The sequence below is a fragment of the Stegodyphus dumicola genome, chromosome 2, assembly GCF_044657685.1.
Source record: "Stegodyphus dumicola isolate Sdum_Otavi_A_Nest chromosome 2, ASM4465768v1".
In the NCBI taxonomy this organism is placed as follows: Eukaryota; Metazoa; Arthropoda; class Arachnida; order Araneae; family Eresidae; genus Stegodyphus; species Stegodyphus dumicola.
The window spans coordinates 56,550,841-56,577,121 of record NC_140769.1 but is presented as its reverse complement, the minus strand read 5'-3'; the positions used below and the strand labels follow the sequence as shown (position 1 = coordinate 56,577,121).

The window sequence follows — 26,281 nt, the reverse complement described above, 5'->3', positions numbered from 1 at the left end:
ACTCAGTATGCTGAAATTAATCTGAAATTATTAAAAATTATATGAAGGAATATATAGAAAGTATAGCTCTACTAACCTGAATTAATTGTAGGGAAGCCATTTTTGATAAACCACAGAAATTATTTTCGATAGTTAAAAAAGAAATAAATATGTATTACACAACTATTTCAATACTTTGGATGTTTATATTAGTTTGCAAGATGTGTAACATGAGCATTTTCTTGCAAATGCCTACAAGCATGTCATGATATAATTTCACATGAATTAACTACAGACGTTATCTCCCAGATAACATTATTTAACAGTTCCCTACTTTTGCATTCATTATTCTGAAATTACTAATTTTCACTTTATTTTTAGAGAATGAACCTAGAAAATGACTTAAAAAAAAAAAAAAAAAAGAGTTGAAAATGATTGTTTTCAAGAAATGATTGGTAACATTAATTCAATGTTACTACTTTTTTTTTTACAGTTTCAAGTAAGTGGGATTTCATCGAAGCAGGCCTTACTGTATGATACAAATAATACACTACGGTATTTTTCTTTTGACAAGTACAAAGTTTCTACAGAAGATTAATCCCTTTATATAGCAGTAAATTTTAGTTGTCAAAATAAGGTTTATTATTTGATTTCCCATGAAACTACTTTTTAAACAATGCATGTTGAATTATTTCTTAATTATTATTATTTAATGAGTATTCTCTTCCCCTTATTCATATTATGTTTGTAACTATAAAATAGTTTAGAAATGCACTATTTATCATGAATAAGTATACAAGATGTTTAAAAAGGGTATTGGCAAGCTTCCTTTAATTTTGCTCCGAATAACAAATTTTCTTAAAATATGTTACAGAAGCTATGGAAATAACAATGTACATGGAAGAGTTTGGTAAATGTAAAATTATTTGCTATACTCACTATGCTATAAAAATTTTTATTAGTCATCATGATTTAATTAGTTAAAATAAAATGTTCCATACCATTAAGAGTTAAATCCATAGATATATGCTTAGCAAATATTTTCTGCAACATAGGTTTGCTACCAATTGAGGGATGAAAAATAGAATATTAATTGCTAAAAGCTAGTTTTAGTGTTCTCCTGATATCTGGTTTCAAAATTTTCCTTGGATTTAAAGTTAAAAAAGAGGCAAAGAAAAATGAATCAATAAATTCCCCTCTTAGAATGTTGCACACAAAAATTTAACTTCTTATTTCTAATACAGTAAAGAATAATAAATACTTTATATATATATATATATATATATATATATAATGAATATTAAAACTGGCATTGTTATCCATCAGGAACCTTCAAAGAAGTTGAATTTATTTTTACAGAATCTTGTCCACTCCAGTGAAAGTTTCCATAAAATTCAGCATCTTATTTAAAAAAATTCAGTAAGTGAAAATATATGTCTAAGATCAAAGTTAAGAAATTAAAGCCCACAGCCATTTGTTTTTAGCACTCTCCATGTTCAAAATCTTATAAAAATTAAGTTGGTGTCTATTGACAAAATTTTGTAAACAATATGAGAAATAAAGACTTATTGATGTAAAAAACTTTTTATCTAATTTTATATGCACAGAAATCACAAAATTATCTTTAAGCAGATCTACATAGTTGCAGCATTCCTTAAATCATTACATGTTGATCACCATGATGCATATCATAAAACACTCAAATGATACTGTTTACAACATAAAATATCTAATCAAACTGGCATACTGAAAAGACTGCCTTTGAATCTGTTTTTGTACGACTACTTTGAAGATACCTAGCTAATTCAGTAGAATGGTTTTTAGCAACATGCAGTCGCATGTTAGTTTTTTGCACAAAACCTTTGCTACAAACAGGACATTTATATGGTTGTTCTCCAGTATGAAGGAATTTATGATTATTCAATACATGCTTATGAGTAAACCTTTCTCCACATTGATCACAGGCATACGGACGCTCCCCTGTATGACTTTTCAAATGGGTTCGCAGTCCACCTTTCTGGTAGAAAGTTTTCTGACACAATGGGCAACTGTTGGATCCACTTACTGAGTGAGTCATCAGATGATCTCCTAAACAGCGAATATTCTGACAAATCAAATGGCACAGAATACATTTATATTCATTCTCTGAGTTCACAGATGTCTCTTTTATAGGAGCACGAAAACCTTTCTGAAAAACTAAGACAAATTATATTTAATACAAATTAATAACATTTACAAATGGCAGAAATTTTTTTCTATGTTCATTCAAATATATACACAAAATTTTACAAAAAAATCAATAAAAAAAGAAATTTTACACTAAATATTAACAATGATACATCAAACTGAGACTCACAAGTCTGCACAGCACAAAAATAGAGTTACCATAAATAAATAGAAAATTTATATAGATAGAAAATTTTATCTTTGAAGTTATACATACATATACAGATTTTATTAAATCAAATACAGGAAGGTTCAATTCTTATAAAAACAAGATGAACTTAACTAAATTTCACCAATCTGCACACAAATATATATTGCACTCTCACTTCAAAACTGAAGCTCAAAAATCATTATCAAAGAAATTAGTCTACTGAAACTGCACAATTTTTCTTGCAAGTTTTTTCAAAATAAAATAACAAACCTCCAAATTACCATGCATTTTTAATATTTTAAGTAAATTTGAAGCTGTGTTTACATTTAAAACCACTTATACAAGTCTCCTTAAATTTTATATTAACTCTAGAGATCATATAACAATAACAGAATTTGGGAAAGACCATAAAATATACATCAACCAATCTTTTTATTTTTTAGTCTTTTAACATATTTTAAATTTTGAAGAAATGCATAAACTTGGAATGAAAACATCATATATCATTTTAGTAAGAAAAAGAAATTGAGAAAAATATGCAGTTACAATAAAAAGAGAAAAATGTGCAGTTACAAAAACAAGGACCTTTTTTTTTTATTCATTTTTTTAAAGAAGTTTTGAAGCCAAATTTCGACAGCAGGCTAAAACTTTTTCTTGATAAAACCAGCTTTTACACAAAAATATAGGGTGTTTCAAAGGTAACTGCATGACTATCTCTTGAAATATAGGTAGATCAGTGATTCCACAACTAACAAAATGAATGAATTAAAGGTATATTACAAGAATTTTGGTCATACGGCCCTTTTTAGCAAAAGCATATATGGATTTTTAATATTTACATATACAATCTATGCAAAAAATTTTCATTGCTACTTATTTTTCTTAAGAGAAAATTATAAGAATAATAATTCTGTGATACACAAAATTACCTTCACATCATTGTCAAAATTATATAAGCTAAACCATTTCTGTTGATGGGGAGGGACAGAAAAATGCCAATTTTACACACTATAAATACAAATTATTATACATTAGACATATTATAAGCAACATATTATATTTACAAACTATTATATATGAAAACTGAACTACAATGGGAATTTTTTCTAAAATTTTAACACTTCCGCAAATACAAATTTGAAATTCACAGTAATATATTTATGTTTAGAAGAGTACCTTACTAAAATGGCAATTAAAAACTTACTTGCCTAACTGTTTTTAGAGAAGCAAATATTTTAATTAATGACATTTTGGGCAATTTTGATCGTAGGATACCCAACTTATATGGGAATGCAACATTTTTCTTAATGATATTTTTATCTGGCTCATATGGGGCTCATATGAGAGTATAAATTTTATTCATAATCTACTTTATTTGATTAATTTCTGAAACTCAACAATTATTCATTATTATATAGTCTACAAATAATTATTCAAGAAATAATTCATTGCATAGTTTTTTGAAATACCCTGTACAATTTAAAATAAAATTCATAATTTTTTATATTTTTAGCAATACCAATTTTGATCATACTCAAAGATCCAGTTTTCTGAAAATTTAGAACACAAGGTGATAAATTCAGTTTTAATGAAAAAATAACTAAAAACCTGAAAGTAAGTGATCAACATGTAGGATGAAAAAGTACAGTCTTCATATATTATATTGCTTCTTTAAGGCTACACATATGCACTGCATAAAGTTACATAAACTGTCTTCCTTTATTTCCTTGAAATATCTGCTGTAATTGCCAAAACCAGAGCATGAAAAAAATTTGGCACTGTGTGATATTTGAATATAACATTTCCTATCAAGAATAAAAAGAGTACAGCAACATACATAGATACAATATTTCACTCCAATAGAAAAAACATTTGATCCATTCAAATAATATGAGATTACAAAGTTTCATCACAAAATCATGCAGAACAGTCAGGTTTCAAAAGAAATCAAAAAAATTTACTGACAATTCTCATATTACTAACTATTCAGGTACGAGATTACATCTCTCTAGGAGAGGTAGTGCATAGGCAGGTAGTTGTGATAGATGATTTTTCAGTGATTGCAGCAAAAAAAAAAAAAAAAAAAAAAAAAATCAGGTACCCTGTTGGAAACTGCATAGTTAATAGTTGCACTTCTTCGACATATATACTAGTTTCAAGATATCTATACAATAAAATATTCCAATGTGTCCCATACAGCAAAACAACAACTATAAAATGGAAGTAACTTGAGTCCACAGTAGAAATTAAGTGAACAGGTTTGTTCACAAGCTATTATGAACTTTAGAGAATTTGTCTATTACTACATACAAACTAACTAATCTAAGTTATCATACAAATTATTAAATGTTTTTACTATACATTTAACTTTTTTCCAAACTACCTTAAGATATTTAAACAATGAGTTAACTAAAATTGCAGCTAAAGAAATTTCATTTCACTATTTCATTCTTCAACAAAAACAATATATATATATATAAATGTACAACTTAATTTTTTTCAAGTGAACACAGTTCAATTATTTCTGTACAATTTACTAAATAAATACTTATGTTTTATTCACTATCAAGAATTTTATTTAGTGTCTCAATGTATGTTAAATAAGTTGCTAATAAATATCTGTGTGCCTAAAAAAAGCATGTCTTTAACATTCATCATATTTTTATTTAATAATACACAGTTTTACTCTATTAGCTTCAGAATCCATCTGCAATATGCTCTTCATTTTTATTTCTTCACAGATGCCCTAATCCACTTACTTATTATCACTAAAGATGAATAATTTCATGAAATTTTTCACAAATGCAACACTGAAAACACTAAAAATCACATACACTTGAAACAGAGGTAGTACTTAAATATAAAGATATATGGAAAATGAACTTAAAAAATTAGAATTTCAGAGAAACTTCAATGATAGATTTAAAAAAATATAGAAAAAAATCCATTTTTTTTTTAAATCTATCATTGAAGCTAAAAAGGAAAATATCTGACATTTAAAACACAAGTACTATGCATTTTACTTGCACAACATCAATTCCCATTGCTAAACTTTATCCTACTGAATAAAGCTGTATTTTTTATTTAGTTTTGGTGCAATCAATTCCCCCCCACCCAAAAAAAAAAAAAAAAAAAAAAAAAAAAGAAACTATAACAGTCTAGAATAATTGTATTCCAAAATTTTTCATTATTAATGTAGAAACAGAACAAAAATCCATTAACCAAAATCTCTGGAACCCAGGTTACCACCTAAATTACTTTGATATCAAAGTTCCTGATAAAGGATAATACATAAGTATCTTAAAAAGAATCACTCAACATTAAGTGGTTTTTCATAAAGTTTACAACTCACCTTAACAGTTCAATCAAGTTTTAAAATTTAACAAGAATATCATGTTTAAGCAAGAATTGGTGTACCTAACTATTTTTGAAATGGTAAGTACATACAAACGTACCATACTAAGGTACAGAAACAATTTTGGTTTAATCATATTAAATTTATGACTTCTTCATCTATTTAAATCTGAGTAATAAAATGTAGCATTTGAGATATAGCAATTTTTATATCTGGCATAGTTTTGTAAAATGCCAACAGTACAGAAATATATTATGATTTGCTTTTTATCTTCTATAAAAATGGGGCAGCTATTTTATCTTCTATATGAATATTATTTTTCACTACTTATACAATTATCTATTGCTCATATTGAATACACAGTAGATGTGACATACACTAATATGTTTAGAAGTACATATTTTATTTTTATGACTAATTATTACATCTCTGCACCTACAAGTCAAAAGAGTTAATTAAATCCCAATGCTGATGATAAATTATTCAAACTTGAGTACATTTTCTTTGGATTTTTCCTTTCTGATGGAAATATTTTCTATTTTATTAATGAGAAATAAATACATAACAAAAAACATTATTTTTATACAGTCAAAAGTCGTTAATCTGGACTCGTCGGGACTTCGGCGATTCCGGATTATCGATTTTTCCGGATTATAGATCATCAGTTTAAATCTCGTAAGATGGCATGCAGAAATTCTAAAATTTAAAATATGAAATCGTAATTTATGAAATAAAGAACAATTATGATCTAAAGGGTATCAAAATTTACAGAAAAAAGCTTAATATTTATTTGTTTAGTTTATTAAACATTTCTTTCAATGTAAGTTGTTTAAGTTGCTTCGTTTTATGTGATAATACTTTCTCTTTAATTCTATAAACAGACATTATTTCTTGTTCAGTTACAAAGTTCCGCTGTTCAAGTCCCGTAATTGCTGTGCCGAGAATACCGACTAACTTGTCAATCGAAATTTTTTCGTTTTCACTAACCTCTCTGTTACCTTCTTCATGTCTTTATCCATTTTTTGCAGCAATTCCACTTTTTGTTTGATGGACATCGAAACATACTTTCGTTTTGTAGATCCTTTGGGAGCTCCAGCATCGGAAATTCTATTTGACATAATCGAAAGTTCAAGTTTACTTTTATAAAATTGCTCTTACAGTCTGCAAAAAATAATAAGCCGGTTCCAATTGATAATTGGACAATTTTAGCTCATACCGTTCGTTATACATAAAACGCTCACGCGAAAACGTATTCTGCGCTTGCGTACACGCATATGTGCCAGTCGTAAAGGTCTTACGCACACGCGTAAACGCCTATTCGCATGTGTCAACGTGGCGCATGCGCAGAAAGTGTTTAGCTTTGAGGTCCGGATTATGGATGTCTGAATTAACGACTTTTGATTGTACTAAACATTTAGTGAATAAAGAATATAAACCAAAAATGAGGTCTTATGGATTTTTCATGACACAGTCACATTACCACCACACTGAATAAATCTTTCCCTGCGCAATAAGTAAAATTAGCCAGACATTTGGAGCACGTCAAAAAAATAAAAGTAAAAATAACTAATGACTGATAAAAATATTAACCACACCAGCAGCAATATAAATAAACATTGTTTGTCAGAATTCTACAACCTGTAATCTGGTTCTAAACATGAATCTGCTAAATAATATTCTTCCAGTACAATGGCTAAATAATATTCTACGATGGTTTTTAAAACCTAGCTTATCCAAATAACTAATAATTTTAATTAAAAAAAAAGTCAAGCTCCAGATTGAATACTGTTTGAGATGAAGTTTTGTGGCTTATATATATTTATTCAAAATAATTGCCATAAAAGCTTAAGCAAAAAAAAAAAAAAAAAAAAAAAAAAAACAAGAAATTAAGGAAACTTTGAGCTTCCACTTTTCAAATGAAAATTCTGAATTACAGTTTTAAAACTCTATGCATAAAAAGTATTATGTCAGGACCTGAAGAGAGAAAGATGTCACTAAATATTTTGAGATAAAAATATTTAAACGGGGAAAAAATATAGAGTATCCATAATCATTTTTTATTAGTGACAACATTTCTTTCCAATAAGGTTAAAAAAATAAGTTATCAGCAAATGAGATTTTTCATGTATACATCTAAATAGAGCTACATTAATATACATTCTGTTTAGAAACTATTATAATTCCAAAGTCTGGCCATATAGAAACCAATGTTTGGAACAGCTATAGGTTATATAAAATTCCAACTTGCACAACTATATTAAAGACCATTCTTTCCAATGATGAATTTCATACTGGAAGACTATATGCTTATCAGTGACTGGATAAGAATAACTACTACAATCTACAGATTGAATATTGATTCATTATGTATATATGCAGTGATAAAAACAATTTCATAGAAGAATCTGCAAAAAATAATTATTTTATCCTTCATAAATTTTACCATTTAAATAAAAGTAATTTAATATCTGAAATTTTCTTTCCCTAATAACACACAAAAGGTAAAAACATCTAAAACCTATTCAAATATCAGAAACATTAAAACAAATCATTTAGAAAATCATTTTTGTTCAAGAACATGAGATGGCAGAGAACTACCATTTTGTGTTTTTTAATCTTGTTGGATGGATAAAAATGATTCAATAACTAACATTCAAGAGAGAAAAAAGTTATCTAAAAGTAAAAATTTACGTTATATTTACATTACAAAAATGTTTGCAGATACAAAAATTACAAGACAGCACATTAATTATATAAAAAATCTCATATTAACTTAATGAGTGTAACTTTTGTTATTTTATAACTAATGTATTTATAAAGGCAATTATTGGGATATGAAGACCTGGTTTATGCATTTTGTACTATAAGGTATTTCTCCCACTTTCCTACCAGTATACCAGAGGTCCATGGTTCCATTCCCGGCGAAGGCAGTTGCTAGTTTTTCATCTTGCCTGCTTCAAAAAAAAAAAAAAAAAAACAACCCTAATGTCTCTACAGTGGCACCCGAACTAAAAGGTGTTGAAGATTCTCCACACCCAGGATTTGGCGATTAGGTTCCCCTAAAAAGCCCAGTCGCCCTTTAAAAGGGGGATTATATAAGGTATTTCTCCCACCTTCCTAGCGTGCCTTCGTGGTGTAGTTGTTCTGCATTCTAGAGGTCCATGGTTCGATTCCTGTCGAAGGCGATTGCTAATTTTTCCTCTCTTATGTCCCCTCCAAAAAAACCTAACGTCTCTACAGTACTTTTAAATATGCATATGGTTAGAAGGCAAATTTCAATAACTTTTATGATATTTGTATTAAAGTTAGCTTAACTTCTTGCTATCAAATAACTCTTTGAGTAAGCAATATAACAATAATTGCATTTGTTTCCTATCTAAACATAAGTTTATTTTTACATTCTGCCAGCTTGAATTAAAAGAAAGAATAAACAATTTTACGAATATGATGATCACCATCAGTGCCACTACAACTGCATTGCATTGCACTATTATTAAACTAATATAATTATTACAGTACTATTATATGTATTGTTATAATTATTGTACACGCATTATTCATCAGAAATCTAAATCATGAAAAAAATATGACTTATGAATGTTCTCAGGGACATAACTTGTTTGTAACCCACGACCTACATCAATAAAATGCATATATATGTGTGTGCATGCATGCACATAAGAGGAGAAGGCTAATCACATTTTAAAATCTTATTAGAATTAAATCTGGTTTCTTTCCCTTTCTGCATCAATATACTAAATACAGCATTTACCCCCTAACTGGGATGTTTTCTGGAAGTTATCCGATTTAATTTTGTATAGCGGTCTGTGTAATTCAGCTTGAATATCATCTACAGAACCAGTGTCTTAGGTTGCAGTAATGAATTTGATTCATAGCTGTGGCAAAGTAACGGGCCACATTAGATAAAGAATCCCAAAGTTTTCCAAACTGAAAGAAGCAAAAAAAGCTGGAAAAGAAGCAAAGATATTGTTGGCAATATTTCTGACATGAAAGCCACTGTTCCTTAAGACTTCAATCCTCATGGCAGATAGTCAATAGATATTTTATTGCTGTAGTTTTAGAAAGCTAGGAGAGAACATTTGTCGCATACGATCACACCCATGCAAGAATGGAAAATGGTTGCCTCATCACAATAACAACCAAGTAAAGTTGAGTTTCTGGAGGAAATGAAGCTCACAGAATCTTTCATTTTTTGCTTTACTTTTTTCTTACTTTTACTTAGCCCTAGAATCTTTTTATTCCCAAAGCTTAAATTTAAAATAGGAAGTTGTCATTTTGACTCCATAGCAGACACAGCCCAAACAGCAGATTAGGCTATGCATACTTCAAATAAAAGGGCATTACAATCATGATGCAAGAACTGGAATCACTGCACAAATACAGAATAAGACTATTTTGAACAGTGTGTAGATCAGATTTAATGCAAGTGATTTTTCAAAATTTTGTTTACATTTGTCAGCATTTACTTTTTTGGGGAGGTGGTTATCAACCTATGGCAAATAATTTATTTTAAGCAATGAAAACATTAGATTTAAATAAACACAGGATTATTATTATTTTTTTTCAATGCTGTTCTTGTGAGAGTATTATAATGCAAGCAGAGAGCGATAAATTCAAAATGTAGACCAGTTTGAAAATAAAAGTTTATCATTTTAAAAATCAACACATTTAGCATACATCTCAAACATTCAAATTTGCCTTTATACATAAGAAATTATTCCCTTCTATTATTTGATATAAAATTTCTGTTTGTCAGAAATTGGAAGGGGAAAAAAAAAAAAAAAAAAAAAAAAACTGTTTCAGAGCCTGCTTTTACACAACAGAAGTTAAATATGTATCTGCATATTTTTAAATTTTAGATGTAAATCCGAAACGTGTATATTTTACATAAAATATGCACTCAAGAATAAGACTTGGAATTTGCGAATAATCCTACAAGATATTATCTACAGAAATGTATTTAGTTTACATTCATGTTATTTTTATACTTAAGCATGCATACACTAATGGGAAAGACCTAATTTGCTACTTGTATAATATTTACTTGCTCTAGCAAAATATTTTGCTTTAAATTTTACACTACTTAACAAGACAGTTAAGCATGGAACTGTTTTGAGCAGCACATTCCAGAAACTCTGATTAGAGTGCATCACAGTTCTTAAATATAAAATGAATGATTTAAAATAATAATAATGATAAATAAATTTTGAGTGACTGCTTTGAAATACAGAGCAAACATACATTAATGGCACAGAACCAGCATCTGAACTTTAATTTATACTACCACTTAGTTTGGATTTAATTCTGGAGTTATACTAAAAATGTGACAAAACATATACAGCATTATTTACGAAAAGATCTTTTTGTTTTTTAGTGTATTCCCAAACAATTTGTTCCCGAAAAAGCCATTTCATAAAGCTGCTTTTATTTCTGCTCAACGTTTTCATTTGGATTGGTGTAAAAGAAAAGACAATAAAAAGAATATTTCACAATGATTAAGTCATAGTTTATGCTTATTTTTCTCATCTGTTACCTGGAGAATATTATTCATTTCCTTTCACAAAGATTTTTAAACTATAGCATAAAGATTTTAACTTAAATAACTGTGGCATCTTTGTTCTCCACAGAACATGAGATCAAATATAAATTAATTTGCATATTTATTAAAAACATTAGTGCCCTTCTTTTCAACACAGCTATTTCAATCCAATCAAATAAATAATTATGCCTATACAGTCAAAAGTTGTTACTCGGACTCGTCGGGACTTCTGCGATTCCGGATTATCGATTTTTCCGGATTATAGATCATCAGTTTAAATCTGGTAAGATGGCATGCAGAAATTACAAAATTAAAAATATGAAACCGTAATTTATGAAATAAAAGAACAATTATGACCTAAAGGGTATCAAAATTTACAAAAAGAAAAAGTTTAATATTTATTTGTTTACTTTATTAAACATTTCTTTCAAGGTAAGTTGTTTAAGTTGCTTCGTTTCATGTGATAATGCTTTCTCTTTAATTCTATTAAACAGACATAATTTCTTGTTTAGTTATAAAGTTCTGCTGTTCAAGTCCTATGATTGCTGTGTCGAGAATACCGACTAATTTGTCAATCAAAATTTTTTCGTTTTCAATAACCTCTGACATTTTCTTCACTATCGGATGCGAATTATAATGACGAGGAACTTGTTTTAAATCATATCAAAGATGGAGTACATCAAGATAAAATACTACATTTAGTAAGGAATTATAAGCCAAATAAAATAAAAACATCTGCTCTGAAGATAAGGATAATGCTGACAGATCAACTTCCAATTTATTGCGCGCCGCGGCGTTCCCCCCGCCGAGCAGCGTGAAATTGATAAACAGATTTCGGAACATACTTTCGCTTTAGATCCTTTACATATTAGCAAATATATATCGGAAATTCTATTTGATATAATCGAAAGTTCAAGCTTACTTTTATAAAATTGCTCTAACAGTCTGCAAAAAATAATAAGCCGGATCCAATTCGAAGATTAAGGAACAACGCAATCTGCAACATTAACTGAATTAGATAATTTTAGCTTAGCTTATACCGTCCGTTATACATTAAACGCACATGCGTAAACGTTTTATGCGCATTTGCACACGCATATTCGCAGCCGTAAAGGTCTTACACGCGCACGTAAAGGCCTATGCGCATGCGCAGAAAGTTTGTAGCTTTGAGGTCTGGATTATAGATCATTCCGGATTATGGGTGTCCGAATTAACGACTTTTGACTGTATTATTAGAAATGCAGAATGTATAAATAAATAATTATGCCTATATTATTACAATTCAGAATGTAATTAGAAATGCTGACACATGAAATGATTACTAGAACACAAAAAAGATAAGGAGGGATTATCATTAAGGATTTCTTTCTTCTTTTTTTGAAAACATAAAAATCTAAAACGACTGATTCAGGTCTTTTAAAATTACAAAATATAATCAAAATTATTTTAAAATTATTTTAAATACATTTTATGCTGGATTAGGTTTATAGCAATTCTAAATTACTCAATCATGCAAATAAAAATTAAGAATCTTTAGGAATATATAAAAAGCAATCACATTAAAAAAAAGGTCTTATAAAATACGTGAGAAATTAAAACTAGAAACTATTCATATAACTAAAAAATATAGATTCTTATTTTATGGAAGCACTGCATAGATTTCTTGTTATCATAATGCTTGCACGTTGCTCTCCCAAAAAAGAAAAACACATACCCGACCCCCCCAAAAAAATAATAACCACATGCCAAGCAAATATACAACTGTGCCAATACAAATGACCAGTAGTAGTAGAAAAACTTGGAATCTTTAAACTTATACCAAAAGCTTAAAAACTGTATTAAACTGAGATTTCTTTTGAAACAAGATATGTTCTGACAGACACAGAAATTCTACATGGCACATAAAAATAAGTTGAGTTGCATAGCAGATTTGCATAGATGTTTTCAGCACTATACATTTAATACGCTAGCATGAGTCACAAAAACATACATTTTCTTAAAAAGATCACAGCTAAGCATTGCAAAAATTTCTTTATCAGCTGAGAGTTTTTAGACTCATTAAGTCTCTTATATCATATACAAGAACTCAAACACTTCCTAATTAATCTAAATGAAAGCAAAACTCTGAGTATTAATCACAAGGGAAAAAAGTATAAAATAAACAACAAGCATTATATATTTCTATAAATGAATCAACACAATTTAAGATAGCTGCTCACAGACATGTTTTTAATATAATAATAATAAAACAATTAAGGGATGAGAAATTCCAACTGGAACAAAAAGGGGAAAAAATCTAAGAGCCACTAAATCAATTAAAACACTGCAGAGTGATATCCACATCAAATTAGAATTTCAGAGATTCAAAAGATTAAAAAATCTTGAAGCAGGATAAGTTTTAGTAAATAGCACACTGCAAAAGTTCTTTGAAATAAAATATAACTGAAATATTATGGAAAGTCAGTTAACAGATAACACACTAGTGTGGAATAACAAGAAATCACTAAGGGTAATTTTAAATGGTGTCACTAAAACCACAACAGTCAAAATCATATGAAGTTAATTAGCAAAGCCACTGACTACTGAGGACGTACCAGAACAATATGAAAATGACTTATGCTTAGGGAATGCACATCAGAAGTGCAGTGTACTACTAGCTCATTTCTAAATGCAAAGAGAAAATACAACTGCTGCATCATACCACATCTTTTGGCTGTAATTCACTGGAATCTCACGTGAACCAACTCGCAGCATACTGTTCCATCAGGACAATGCCAAGTCTCAAGTGGTGTGGGCAACCCAACAGGGTTTTACAGATTTGACACACAACTTTCAACAGCCTCTGGCATAGCCCAATATGATTTTCAATTGCTTAACTGTGTTAGCATTAATGGTACACATTTCATTAATGCTAAGACAGTTATTGAATGCCAACATTAAATAATGCAGCACTGATGGGTTAGGTACCTGAGCGTAACTCAGGTTTATATGAAAAAAATAAACCTGATTGCTATGTATAAGTATTTCATACTATTTTAGTTCTGCAGCCAATAGTAACCAATTTACTGACTACCCTATGTATAATTGTGATTAAATTCTTTGCATTTAGCTTGAATTAATAAGGAACCATTGATACAAAAACATAATTTTAACACATTGCCGACCGCTAATGCTTAAACAGAAAATGAGAATTCTTGTCTCTGACTGCCAAAGTGTTAAGATGAAATATTTGCTTTAATTAACTTAATTGGATTTGTTAGCAATTATTTATTTAAATATTTTCCATTCTTATGGATGTGTTAGAGAATCAAAATACAAACTTCACATTAATAAGCATTTGTTTAACAGCTATTTAATAGTTACAATATAGAAAATATTACTTATAATATAAAATGCGGGCAAAATTTGGTTGCACAGTGTTTTAATCCTACATTTCAGTGAGTCAGTCAATTTACAAATTAGCTTTCACATGTTTTTCATTTTGAAAGCTATAAAATACATGACTATGGCTTTATGCACAAGCACAGACTTGTATGATACACATAAAAAAGAGTTATAATCAGAGATGAAGTGTTTACTTATATAATAAGATTATAAGACATTTTAAAATAAATTTCGTATTTTTTCTGCAATAATGCCAAACAACAGTGGGCATAGGTGTTTTTAGCACAAAGCATTTAGTCAGGTCTAGCTTTGTAATGCAAATTTTAGACTTCAAAACATTTTGAATTTAAACTTATGATCAATTTATGTTAAACTTATAATCCATTATGGGGGGGGGAGAAAAAAAACTATTATTATTACAGATGAGTTTAAAAAAATAATGACTACTCTTGAAACAAGAAAACTATAATAAAATTAAATTGTTTTATGTGTATCCCATAGGTAGCATCAAAATCATGCATTACTTTTACAGTGAGCAGCCACAGAAAGATATAAATGATTATTAAATTTTGCTTATAATAATAACAATCTAACATATAATAAAATAAAAGATCTATTAATGTATATAACAATCATATAAAAGAACATTACGAACCTGTCTTGAGATATGTAATGATCTCAACTGTAACCAAACAGAAATAAAACACCTCAAATATTAGATAAGAACTAATATTACAGGTTGTACCTCTTTTTGAATCTGCTATCATTAGTGTCTGGATTTGCCAATAGAAGTTCTGAATTAAAAATCACTAATAATTCTACTGTTGTTTGTAGCATTCATACTTTGTTTACACTGCAACCCAGGGTTTGAGGTTAACAATCTTTGCAGCTCCTATATTCAGATGTATTATAGTTCTTCAGGATACTAATTAAGAAGCTAAAGGGATTAGAAGGTAATACAAATATTAATAAACATACATGTAAACTATCATGCCTAAAAAGTGGGAACAACCAAAAGGAAAAAAGTGCATATCAATACACTGAAACCATAGAATTCAACTTTCACCTGGGTATAACTTATAAAGGAAAAAAAAAAAAAAAGAGTTTTAAGCTTTTTACTGAAAATGAAAGCTATAAGTTTAGAATAAGAAAATAATTTTTTGAAGAATTTTGCAGTTTGACGATATCCAAGTTCCAGAATACTGGATTTAAGAGGTACAACCTATGCTAAATAAATTAATGCATATTTATATTTCATATTAGATTAATACAGGCATCCCTTGATTAGTGCATAATCAATTTATGTACAATGGTCAATTTAAAAAAAAATTTTAATTCACGACAAATTCACTCATAAAACTAAAAAATTCTTGAAACTTGATGACTAGATATATGCTAAAGTATTTAGAAAATGACTTAGGAACACAAGAAGACTATATCAAACTCACCAATGATGACAATAGCAGTTTTTTTTTTTTTTTTTTTTTTTTTAAGAAATGCTCTATAAATATTTACAAATTAATTGCCATGCATAATTAATATGAATATAAGGGAATATAAATGGGTTGCATTTTGAAAGAATTACTATATTAGAATTATTATATCACCCGGGATTAATAAAAACATTACACATATCAAATCACTAATAAGAATGACGTTCTCGAGCAGAATTACTTTGTTTCATTTCAAAAATAATGTTTTTACTAAAATTTACCAGATCAAGAACAATTTCAAATTATAATTATTAAGCAGCAACATAAAGTAAAATTATAGTGAATCTTCTGCCCCAAACCACTATTACTTGAGAAAATAAAATATATATATATATATATATCAGTATAGCTAATTATAACATTATTCTCTTGACTACATCCTTATCCAACCAAGGCCATCATAAATTTATTAAGGCAACCACCAAAATGACTAATTTTACTATTCAAGTAAAATATATTTTAGGTATTAAGCTATTTAATAGGTAGTTATTAGTTAATAAGACAAGATTCAAAATTAACATATATTCCCATGATACAATTTTCTTATTTTCATAGATTTTACTTGAAGTTGAAAATTTAAAATATAAATTTTAAAACTAGTATATCTCAAAAACTGGGACACTTACATTACACATTTACATAATGGCTACGTTTAACAAAAGAGGACAATATAGAAGATAAAATTTATGCCAATAAAATTATAATGCAGTTATATCTAAGGATGCCTGCATAAGAACTAATATTTCATCATGGGAAAAAAAAATTAAAATATGTTGATGAAGCAAACTTAAAGCAGTTAAAAAATGCTTTTCTTAAATATGCTAAATCAAAAGGTTTCTTAAAACAATTTTTTCTAATGATGATTGTATACAAATGTCAATATGCCAAATAAGCTTTACAACATGATAGGCTTGAAACAGCATTCACTCTTTACCCTTAAAGGGCAATGAAAAACTTCAGTACAAGAGATGAATAGAAAATTTCCAAAAATGGTTACCAATCAGGTTTCAGATTTATGATGAATTTTATTATGTTCTTCAAGACTGCTAGCACTAGTAAAGGTTGCTTGGCATAAACTACAGAAAAATGAGTCTTTTTTGGTATGCTGAATCAGATGGGCCTCAACTTCAGATCTTAGTTCAAAAGATTCAGAGCAAAGGGGGCACTTATTTGAATTCTTACTAAGATGCTGCAAGATATGACGCCTCATGCTCCCTTTTTGTGAATAACACCTTTGACATACTGGGCACTTGTGAGGTCTTTCTCCTGTGTGATGTAACATATGGAGTTGAACACTTCCTTTCTGAGTGAACCCTTTATCGCAAATGGGACATTTGTACGGTCTTTCAATGGAGTGAGTAAGCATATGCTGCCTAAGTACAGCTGGAAGAAATGTTGTATATGGACACAGATTGCACTTGTATGGATGATGAGTACTGTTTAGCTCCTTGTCGCCAATCAATTCTTGTTTTAGACCAGAGTAAATGGCCAAAAGGTCCCAATCGCAAGTGCGATTACGTCGCTCTCCTAGGAAAAAGGCAGTAAAAGAATTAACAAAAAAAAATACATATTTTGTAGTTTGATAAAATTCCACTGAATTTCGATCTATAAAATTTATTATTATATTTATTTCATAAATAACAACTTTAGTTCTACTTTATATATATTTTTTAATTTTCAAAGAAAATATGCAAATACAAATTTAAAAATAGAAATAAATAGTCGAGAAAAAGAATTAATATTTAAACACTAATTAGCACATATTAATATAAAATATATAATAACTAAATACATTAAAATTAATTGTATTATAAACTGGGTATATCAAATGAACTATAATTTTTTTAAAGAAAAATAAGTAATAGCACATAACAATACCTATTTCAGTTATGTTTAAAGTGGTCATATAATTTTAAAATACATTTAAAACTAAACTATAAATCAAATTTAACATGTAAAATAATATTTTTAACTATTGCAACATAAATAAAAATTACTTCTAATTAATATTTTACAAAAAGTATAAAATCTGACACATCATCAATGCACAGCATACTAAAAAGGCACTATAAAATGAAAACACACAAGAACTGTACTATAAAAATTTAATGAATGAAAATTAATATTATACAGAAAAATGAAAGTATTTTAAAATTACTTAAAAAACAGTAAATAAAATCATCATAATGTTCTCCTTTGGTATACTTTTTTTCCAACTTTACAAATATGTACATAAAAAAATATTCAAGTAACTTTATTCTTTCTTTTTTATAAACTTTTTATAAACTTCAGGAAGACCAATTATTATTTCCATCATAAGTTACAATATATAAATAAATATGGATACATATTTAAAAATTATGTGACAGATATATATATTACTTCTTAATATTCATTGTAGTATTTTAACAACATAAGTATAATTCTTTACGGTAAACCTTGAGTTTTACAATCTGCCAAATTCTTAATTTCAATGAAAATGAATTTTTGGACTAAATTAAATTTTTAATTTAATGCTGTTATAAAAAGGCAAAAATGTTCTGCCTAATAGGCTGGGATATAAAAAGTTATTAATTTACAAATTTTGTATATCAAATTCTTTTGAAAAGAAAGTCTTATTTCAAACCCAAGTGTTCCAAGTCCGGCTATGCTTTCACAATCACATTAAACTTAAAAAGTTGAATAGTATGTACACATTACTACAGTTCCTGACTCCTTGCCTCCCTCTTTCTCAAAATAAATAAATAATAAAATAAAACAAAATAAAATCAGTTTTTACGCTGAGTAAAGTAACATATTCAGCTCCCTAAAAGCATCTTCTACTTTTTAAAATGCTTTTAACATGCTGAATGCAATACTACAGAAACTATTTCAAAAATATTTTTAATAAATATTTACTTTCTTAGCAACTTTTTAATATGTTATTATATAATACTAACTATTCTAGTTTTGAGAGCAATCTACATTTTGTATGCCATATAAAAACAAGAAAAAAATATTACCAAAATTATGATGATGTATTTCAAACACAATACATTGCAAACATTTCATAACAAGTTACACTAACATAAGCCTGCTACATGTAAGCACTTCAATTAATAATAATAATAAAAATAAGAATACAGATATATATAATAAAAGTCATCAGTTTCTAAGATGCAAGAAATTTATAACAATCATAAATACCATATAAAATATGAAAGAATGATATATATATACACACATGTGCATATAACATAAAAAACAATAAATTCTTAAAAATTCCACTGAGCAATGAAAATTTAGAAAGAAAAGTGAAATGCTACTGCTGTGAAATCAAAATGTCATTTCAATCAACCAAAAACATCACATTTTGACCAACATAGTAAAATTTTTCTACAGAATTACACAGCACTCATAGAAGATAGATGCATATTCAAGTGCTCCATCAACTGTACCTCATTGTAATACTTAATTTTACATACTGGACAGTCACTTTTACTTTCTGAAAAATGTTTTGTAACATGTCTGAACATATTTCCTTTTTGGGTAAAACCTTGATTACATACAGGACATCTAAATGGGCGTTCTCCAGTATGCACCCGAATATGGGCTCGAAGAGTACTCGATGAACGTGCAGTATATTCACAATGGTGACACTTGTATTTTCGATGCTTATTTCCATCTTTATGTAACACAGCAGAAATCTGCTGACAAGCAGTAGTTGAAATTCGGTAAATCACTATAAAGATGAAATAATTCTTTGAACACATTTTATCACATGAATGAAAGAGCAAAAAGAAAGACTTGAGAAATTATTTGCCTAAATAAATAAGTGGAAAAAACAATAAATAATAATGAATTAAATTATGGTTTATAAAACAAATACCAAATAAAAAATATTATAGCCAAATTTATATTGAAATAATGCAAAGATATTATGCAGGAACACTTAGTAACTTTGAAAAGCAGTCGCACTGTTTATAATCAATTTATCCAAATATAATCTGAAATATATTTAAATGTATGACTGTGCTATTATTATGATTTTAATATGTACAAGTAACTTTGTCTTTAATGCTTGTTAAATAATATATGGCAAAAAAGTACATCTAAAATCCCCATATCAATAAATACACAGTCTAAAAATTCTAAAAAATTCAATTCAATAGACACTAAGAAACATGTTGTTGAGAACAATTATGAATATACTTATTTAAATGCAAATTATCTTTATTATCTAATTCAGCTACACAAATTATTTGGCAATGTTAAATATTTGCCTAGACAATTCTATATCTTCCAGTCTACTGTGTAGATTGACAAATTTAATTTGCATTTTTCATTTACAGAAGCATGACTATATTTGATTAGTATATAGCATTGTTATAGGTATTGACACAAAATCAGAATTTCTATGAAACAGCCTCACTTTTTAAAAAAATTTTATGTATTTATTTAATTATTTTAGATTTCAATTCTACAGCTTAAATTATGCCAAAGTGCCAAGTTTCATATGAATCGCATGAGTAATTTGAAAAAAAAATTAGCTCCAAAAATTGTAGATCTATGTTAATTGAATATGGTATACACATATTTATTAATATCTCTTTTTTTACTAAACTTAATCGATTCCTTCTTTCACAATTCGAAATGTAGGCTCAAACCAAATAAAATTCACAGATATTTTCTGATTGGTTTTTAAAATTTATATTTTGTAGCAATTTTTATAATTTTTTGAAAAAATATTTGAATTATAGCCTACAAAATTTTTACTATCATCTTAGAGTAGATGTATTTCTAGACATATCTGAAAAAAATTAAAAGAGTTTTTATTCAAAATTTCCCAAGATATATGTAACTTTATATACTGGCACATTTTGAAATTGATTTGAAATTGGGGGGGGGGGTGAGGAAGAAACATAAATACAGTTAGACTAGAAGAGAAACACGCTAATGTGACAATCAAAATCGTAAAAACAACCTTGTATTTAGCGTAAGTATAATGAAACACTCAATCGATTTCGAGGGCAGCTAAAGGTCCCTCCTCATCAGGAGAAAGAAATACGTAGAAAGAAGAAAATAAAGGAGAAGGAGTCTCAGAAACACGTGGTCATTATCAGCACTGCACGTGGTTATAACTGGATTTTTAATCAGAGTTGCACTGGCCGCCTACTTTTACTGAGCCAGGCTATCTGATCAAGCATAAAGGACAAGAAAAATTAGCGAAGTTAAAATAGGCCCCTCGCTCCCTATTTTAACTTCCTAATTTTTCTTGTCCTTTATGCTTGATCAGATAGCCTGGCTCAGTAAAAGTAGGCGGCCAGTGCAACTCTGATTAAAAATCCAGTTATAACCACATGCAGTGCTGATAAGGACCACGTGTTTCTGAGACTCCTTCTCCTTTATTTTCTTCTTTCTAGGTATTTCTTTCTCCTGATGAGGAGGGACGTTTAGCTGCCCTCAAAATCGATTGAGTGTTTCATTATACTTACGCTAAATACAAGGTTGATTTTACGATTTTGATAAATACAGTTGTTGCACAAAATATCTCTACTCACAAAAACAGAATATAAGAGGTGGAAATTAAGTGACACATAGAGTTTAAACATCAAAATAAATACATTCATAAGCTATAACTACAATAAGCATTCAATAAAAATAGAAACGTTTTAGAAAACTTATCTTACTTTATCAGCCAAAATTTGAATGATGCGACACCTCCTCTTGTTCTCCTCCCTTCACTATTCGAAATTCTTACACAAGATTCTTATACTCAAGAATGACATTATAATTCTTTGAATATTATTATCATCATTGATTAAAGAAATCTCGTCGGGAGCCATTACACTGATTCTCGGACTCAACAGATAAACAACTGGAGCAGCGAAGAACTGAAAATGCGCGAATGGAAGATCCCGAGTTGAGGCTACTATTGAAAAAGATGAGTTAGAATGGCAACAGTCTGATGATGAAAAGATATTCGACTTGGATGGAGTTCTCTGCCACAAATGGGAAGCTTACGACAGAAAGAACCTCAAATGGCAGCTCTTACTGAGATATTGAATGTCTACTGTTCTGTCAAGAGCTTCATAACAGCTCTGCTGGAGGTCATTTCGGTATAATGAAGACGTTCCACAAAGTTTGTGCACGTTTCTTCTGTGACAAAGCCAAAGCAGATACACAAAAGTGATGCAAATCATGTGATGCCCGTAGAGCTCAAAGGGGATCACAAACACATACATGAATAAGATTACAGCACTACAGCATGAAAGCACCATTCTAAAGGATTGCTTTGGGCATTCTAGGACCTTTAGCTCATACAATTATGGGTAGCAAATATATCTTGCTTATCATGGACTACTTTAGTAAATGGCCAGAAGCTTATGCCATCCCTAATAAAGATGCTTCAAGTTTTAATGGACTACAGAAGTTTTAATGGAGAACCAAATTTCTCGATGTGGAGTGTCTCCCATTATTCATTCTAACCAGGGATCATATTTTCCATATTTAAAAGATTTTCTAGAATTCTTAGAATGGACTAGACACAAACCACTCCATTATATCCACAGTCAAATGGCATGGGGAAGAGATTCAATTAATCTTAGGCAATCTCTCTCTATTTGCATCCTAGAACCAGCAGGGACTGGCATCAAAAACTGCCATCATATCATTCATGCTAGAGTACAGAAGTGCCATTCACGACAGCACTGGCTTTTCCTCATTGTAAATGATTTTTGGAAAAAATCTTCATCTGCCATGAGACCTTCTCTTCAGACAACTGCCAGACACGCCTTCTTTGCCTCAGCAATACCTGGATGATCTGCACGCATGTTTAGATGACATTCATCAGTTCACCAGGGAAAGGACCAACACAGCCACCGAAAGGATAAGACAAGATATGATCCTAGGTTAGCAGAAAGGGAATTCAGGGAAGAGGATTGAGACTGGCTCTACAACCCAAAGCATCATCATAGCATACAGATATCATGGGAAGGACCCTACTGTGTGATCAAGAAACCAAATGACATAGTGGTGCATGCACACAGAATTCCTTCTTCTAAACCATAGTGCACTACAATAGACTTCCGCAGTACACTACAAAAGACTTATACCTTATTACATTAATGAGAATAAGTTGCCCATAATCTTGGGGATTGCACTGCCTGAGCTGCACAATCCTTATGGAGGGGATGATGCTGTAACTATTTTAATCCTTGTTGATTGTATTTTTTGATCTTCTGTACTGTTATCATATTTTGCATTGTTTTATTCATTTGTTGTTTTTAGATGATAATTTTATGATTTATTTTGTGTTTAATCTAATTTATAGTCACATGTCTGAAGTGTTTATTTGTTGTATAAACTATAGATCTTTTAGTTTTGAGTGCAACTTCTTTGGAACTGTACAAATAGCTCAATTAGAACTTGAGATAAATGCAATTTTGTACTTATGGGGCCTTGGCAACAAAAGCTGGCAATTTCTGGAAGAATTGCGAATACACATTTTTGAAGTTCTAAAACCCCTTTTCTATACACGAGTCAAAGAACTAGGAGATTCAGTTGTAAATCAGATGTGACTTAGCAGTTAGCTGAACTACAAGTGAGGAGTTACCTTAAGAGTGATTCGAGAATGCAGTTTATTTTGTGTGACACGGAAGAATTTCTAAATATCTACATTTTCCTTGAATTCTTTTCAGTAATTATTGTGCTGTGTGTGCTATTTACAAATCTTATTTTTCTAATGAATTGCTCACTTCATCCTGCCCATCTGGACTTACTATTTAAAGAAACATCAACAATTCTGTAGTTTGCAAAAATTCTATCATTTTGGTTAAACAAACCACATGGGGAAACATTAAACTGATTCTCAGGCTAAATAGATAAATAGGGATACATACATATTTTTGGTAATAGATCATATTAACTTAAATAACATCAAAGGTGAATAACATAAAAGGCTAATGAGAAATGAAATAAGAAAAAAAAAAAAAAAAAAAAAAATTCTTGAAAAATGCGACACAACACTAGAAATTCTAAAAATCATCGAACTGCATAAAGATGCTTCATAATATGGTCATAAAATAGAAATAATGCATAATTTAGGTGGCAATCAATGTATTGATTGATTAAGCACGAACCAAATTTATGCCCCATATAAAATGCAGTCAGGATACAAAACCTTCAAAACAGCAATATATTTTACACCAGGCACATTTACCCAATTGAGTCTTGGTTAATATTCTAAATATTAATTAATCAGTAATAAATGTTTTCTTACATAAACATATACAGCTAACTAATAAGCAATCATTATGTACATAAACTTCAAAATGTAGCTTGTAAATATGGTAAAACACTGAAAAACATTTTTGAATGCTAAAAAAACTATGCAGATAGCTTCTGAATGCTCTACCTACCATAATCAGTGAAGCTAACACATCATTAAGAAACTTATATTCAGCAATGAAAATTTTTTCTGATTTTTCTGGATTTTCTTTATTTATGGATAGACAAATATTTTGCATGTGAGCGAGTTCAATTGATTATACAAATTCAGTAGCTAATTTTAACTGGCATTGCTCTTTTTTTTTTTTTTTAAATGTATAAAATGAAAGATACTTTTCCAAATCAATTTGACATTCAGGTTTGAAATATCTTCCCTTATGTGTATGCAATCCACACCATAACATCAAAATTAAAAATGCTCAAAAGGGAGGGGTGCAATAAACCTTCATTTCAAAATAATTTTAATTAAAAAAATAAACCAAAGGATGAAAAATCGAAGAAGAAAATCCAACTAAAATTACCATCTAAATGGAATATAATTCAGTACTCAATAAAAAATTAAAGATAAAATTTGACAAAGTTGTTTTGAAGAATTATGAAGACTCTCAGGTCTACATACTTACAAATAATAATAAAAAAATTTTTATGTAGCATAAAAAAATTAAATCATCACTATAATTTCTCATTTCAATAAAATTACATTTATCATGTACTACAGAAAAGTTGGCAACATAATTGATTAATTTTAATAAACTATTTACTAAAACATCTCCTCAACTGCACAGTAGCAAAAACTTTTGCCTTTTGTACACAGAAGTTAAAATTTTATCAAACTTAATAAATAATGCAGTTCATTGTAAAAACAAACTGCATTATTTATTAAAAACAGAAATTATAAATATATTACTTCTTATAAGAATTCAAATATTAAATAATATTAGTTATAAACTACAATTTGAAAAATGCTTGAAATTACTTTTAATTTACCGAAACTATCACAATCCTAGAAAAGTTCACTGCTGAATTTGAAAACCCTATATCCTTCTATAAAGCTTAATTCTTTCATTTCAGTGTAAGAAAAAACTTTGCTTTTAGTGATATGAAAAAAAAAAAAAAAAAAAAAAAAAAAAAAAAAAAAAAACTACTATCACTTTGTTCAATTAATGAAAATTAGAACTAATAATTTCCACCACAGAAATACCATTGAAAAAGACATCAGCTAATATTCTTCAAAAATACTGCATTTAAAAATTGCAATTACATACATATCTGTCTTGCTTACAATGCACACTAAAAATATATAACTTGAATTCAAGTTCAGTTATATTATCATAGCTAATATAGTCTCTGTTCAATGATTAAAAAAATAATGGTGTTACAGGCACTAAACTACATAGATTTTGGCCTGAAGTAGGAGCTTTTGCAGATGATCTGTCTGCAAAAGTTCCTACTTCACTGTAATTTTTATGCATTTTAGTGTCTGTAACAACATTAGTTTATTTATCATTTAACACTGCCATTTAATCTTCTAGATCTTCACTGAAGTTTAAAAATTATATAATATTAACTCTCTGAGCAGCATGAGAATTTAAATCTGTCATGACGACTTGTATTTTAACAGCATTTATTGGTTACATTTGTATAATTACTTACTTTAGTCTCTATTTTCATAGATATACATTCATATAAAATTTATGTTATTAAAGAAAGTAATAAAGCAAAATATCTTAAATTATAAACTAATATTTGCCAAGTAAGGAAAAATCTGGTGACCGGATAAAGCCATTTATGGCACTCAGAGGAGTTAAAGGTAACTGGAATTTTAAAAAAAAATTATATAATTGTTCAAGACAAAACCAAATATA

The 26,281-nt window shown here is 28.8% G+C and overlaps 1 protein-coding gene across 1 annotated transcript; it reads right to left on the bottom strand.

Moving 5' to 3' along the window:
- Positions 1-1,544: 1,544 nt before the first annotated feature.
- Positions 1,545-19,900, bottom strand: LOC118201828 (uncharacterized). The gene is made up of 2 exons (XM_085809937.1): positions 19,536-19,900; positions 1,545-2,186 (listed from the first exon to the last, which is right to left on the bottom strand). Exons 1-2 carry the CDS (start codon positions 19,898-19,900, stop codon positions 1,709-1,711), a joined length of 843 nt encoding a protein of 280 aa, XP_085666063.1. The 3' UTR covers positions 1,545-1,708.
- Between the last annotated feature and the right edge of the window lie 6,381 nt (positions 19,901-26,281).

Excerpts from the sequence above, each read along its gene's own strand:
- LOC118201828 (XM_085809937.1), bottom strand. The coding sequence starts at position 19,900 with ATGTGTTCAAAGAATTATTTCATCTTTATAGTGATTTACCGAATTTCA. Across the intron at positions 2,187-19,535 it reads CTATCTTCTATGAGTGCTGT|ATTTGTCTTAGTTTTTCAGA; the intron begins GTAATTCTGTAG and ends GTATTAAATATA.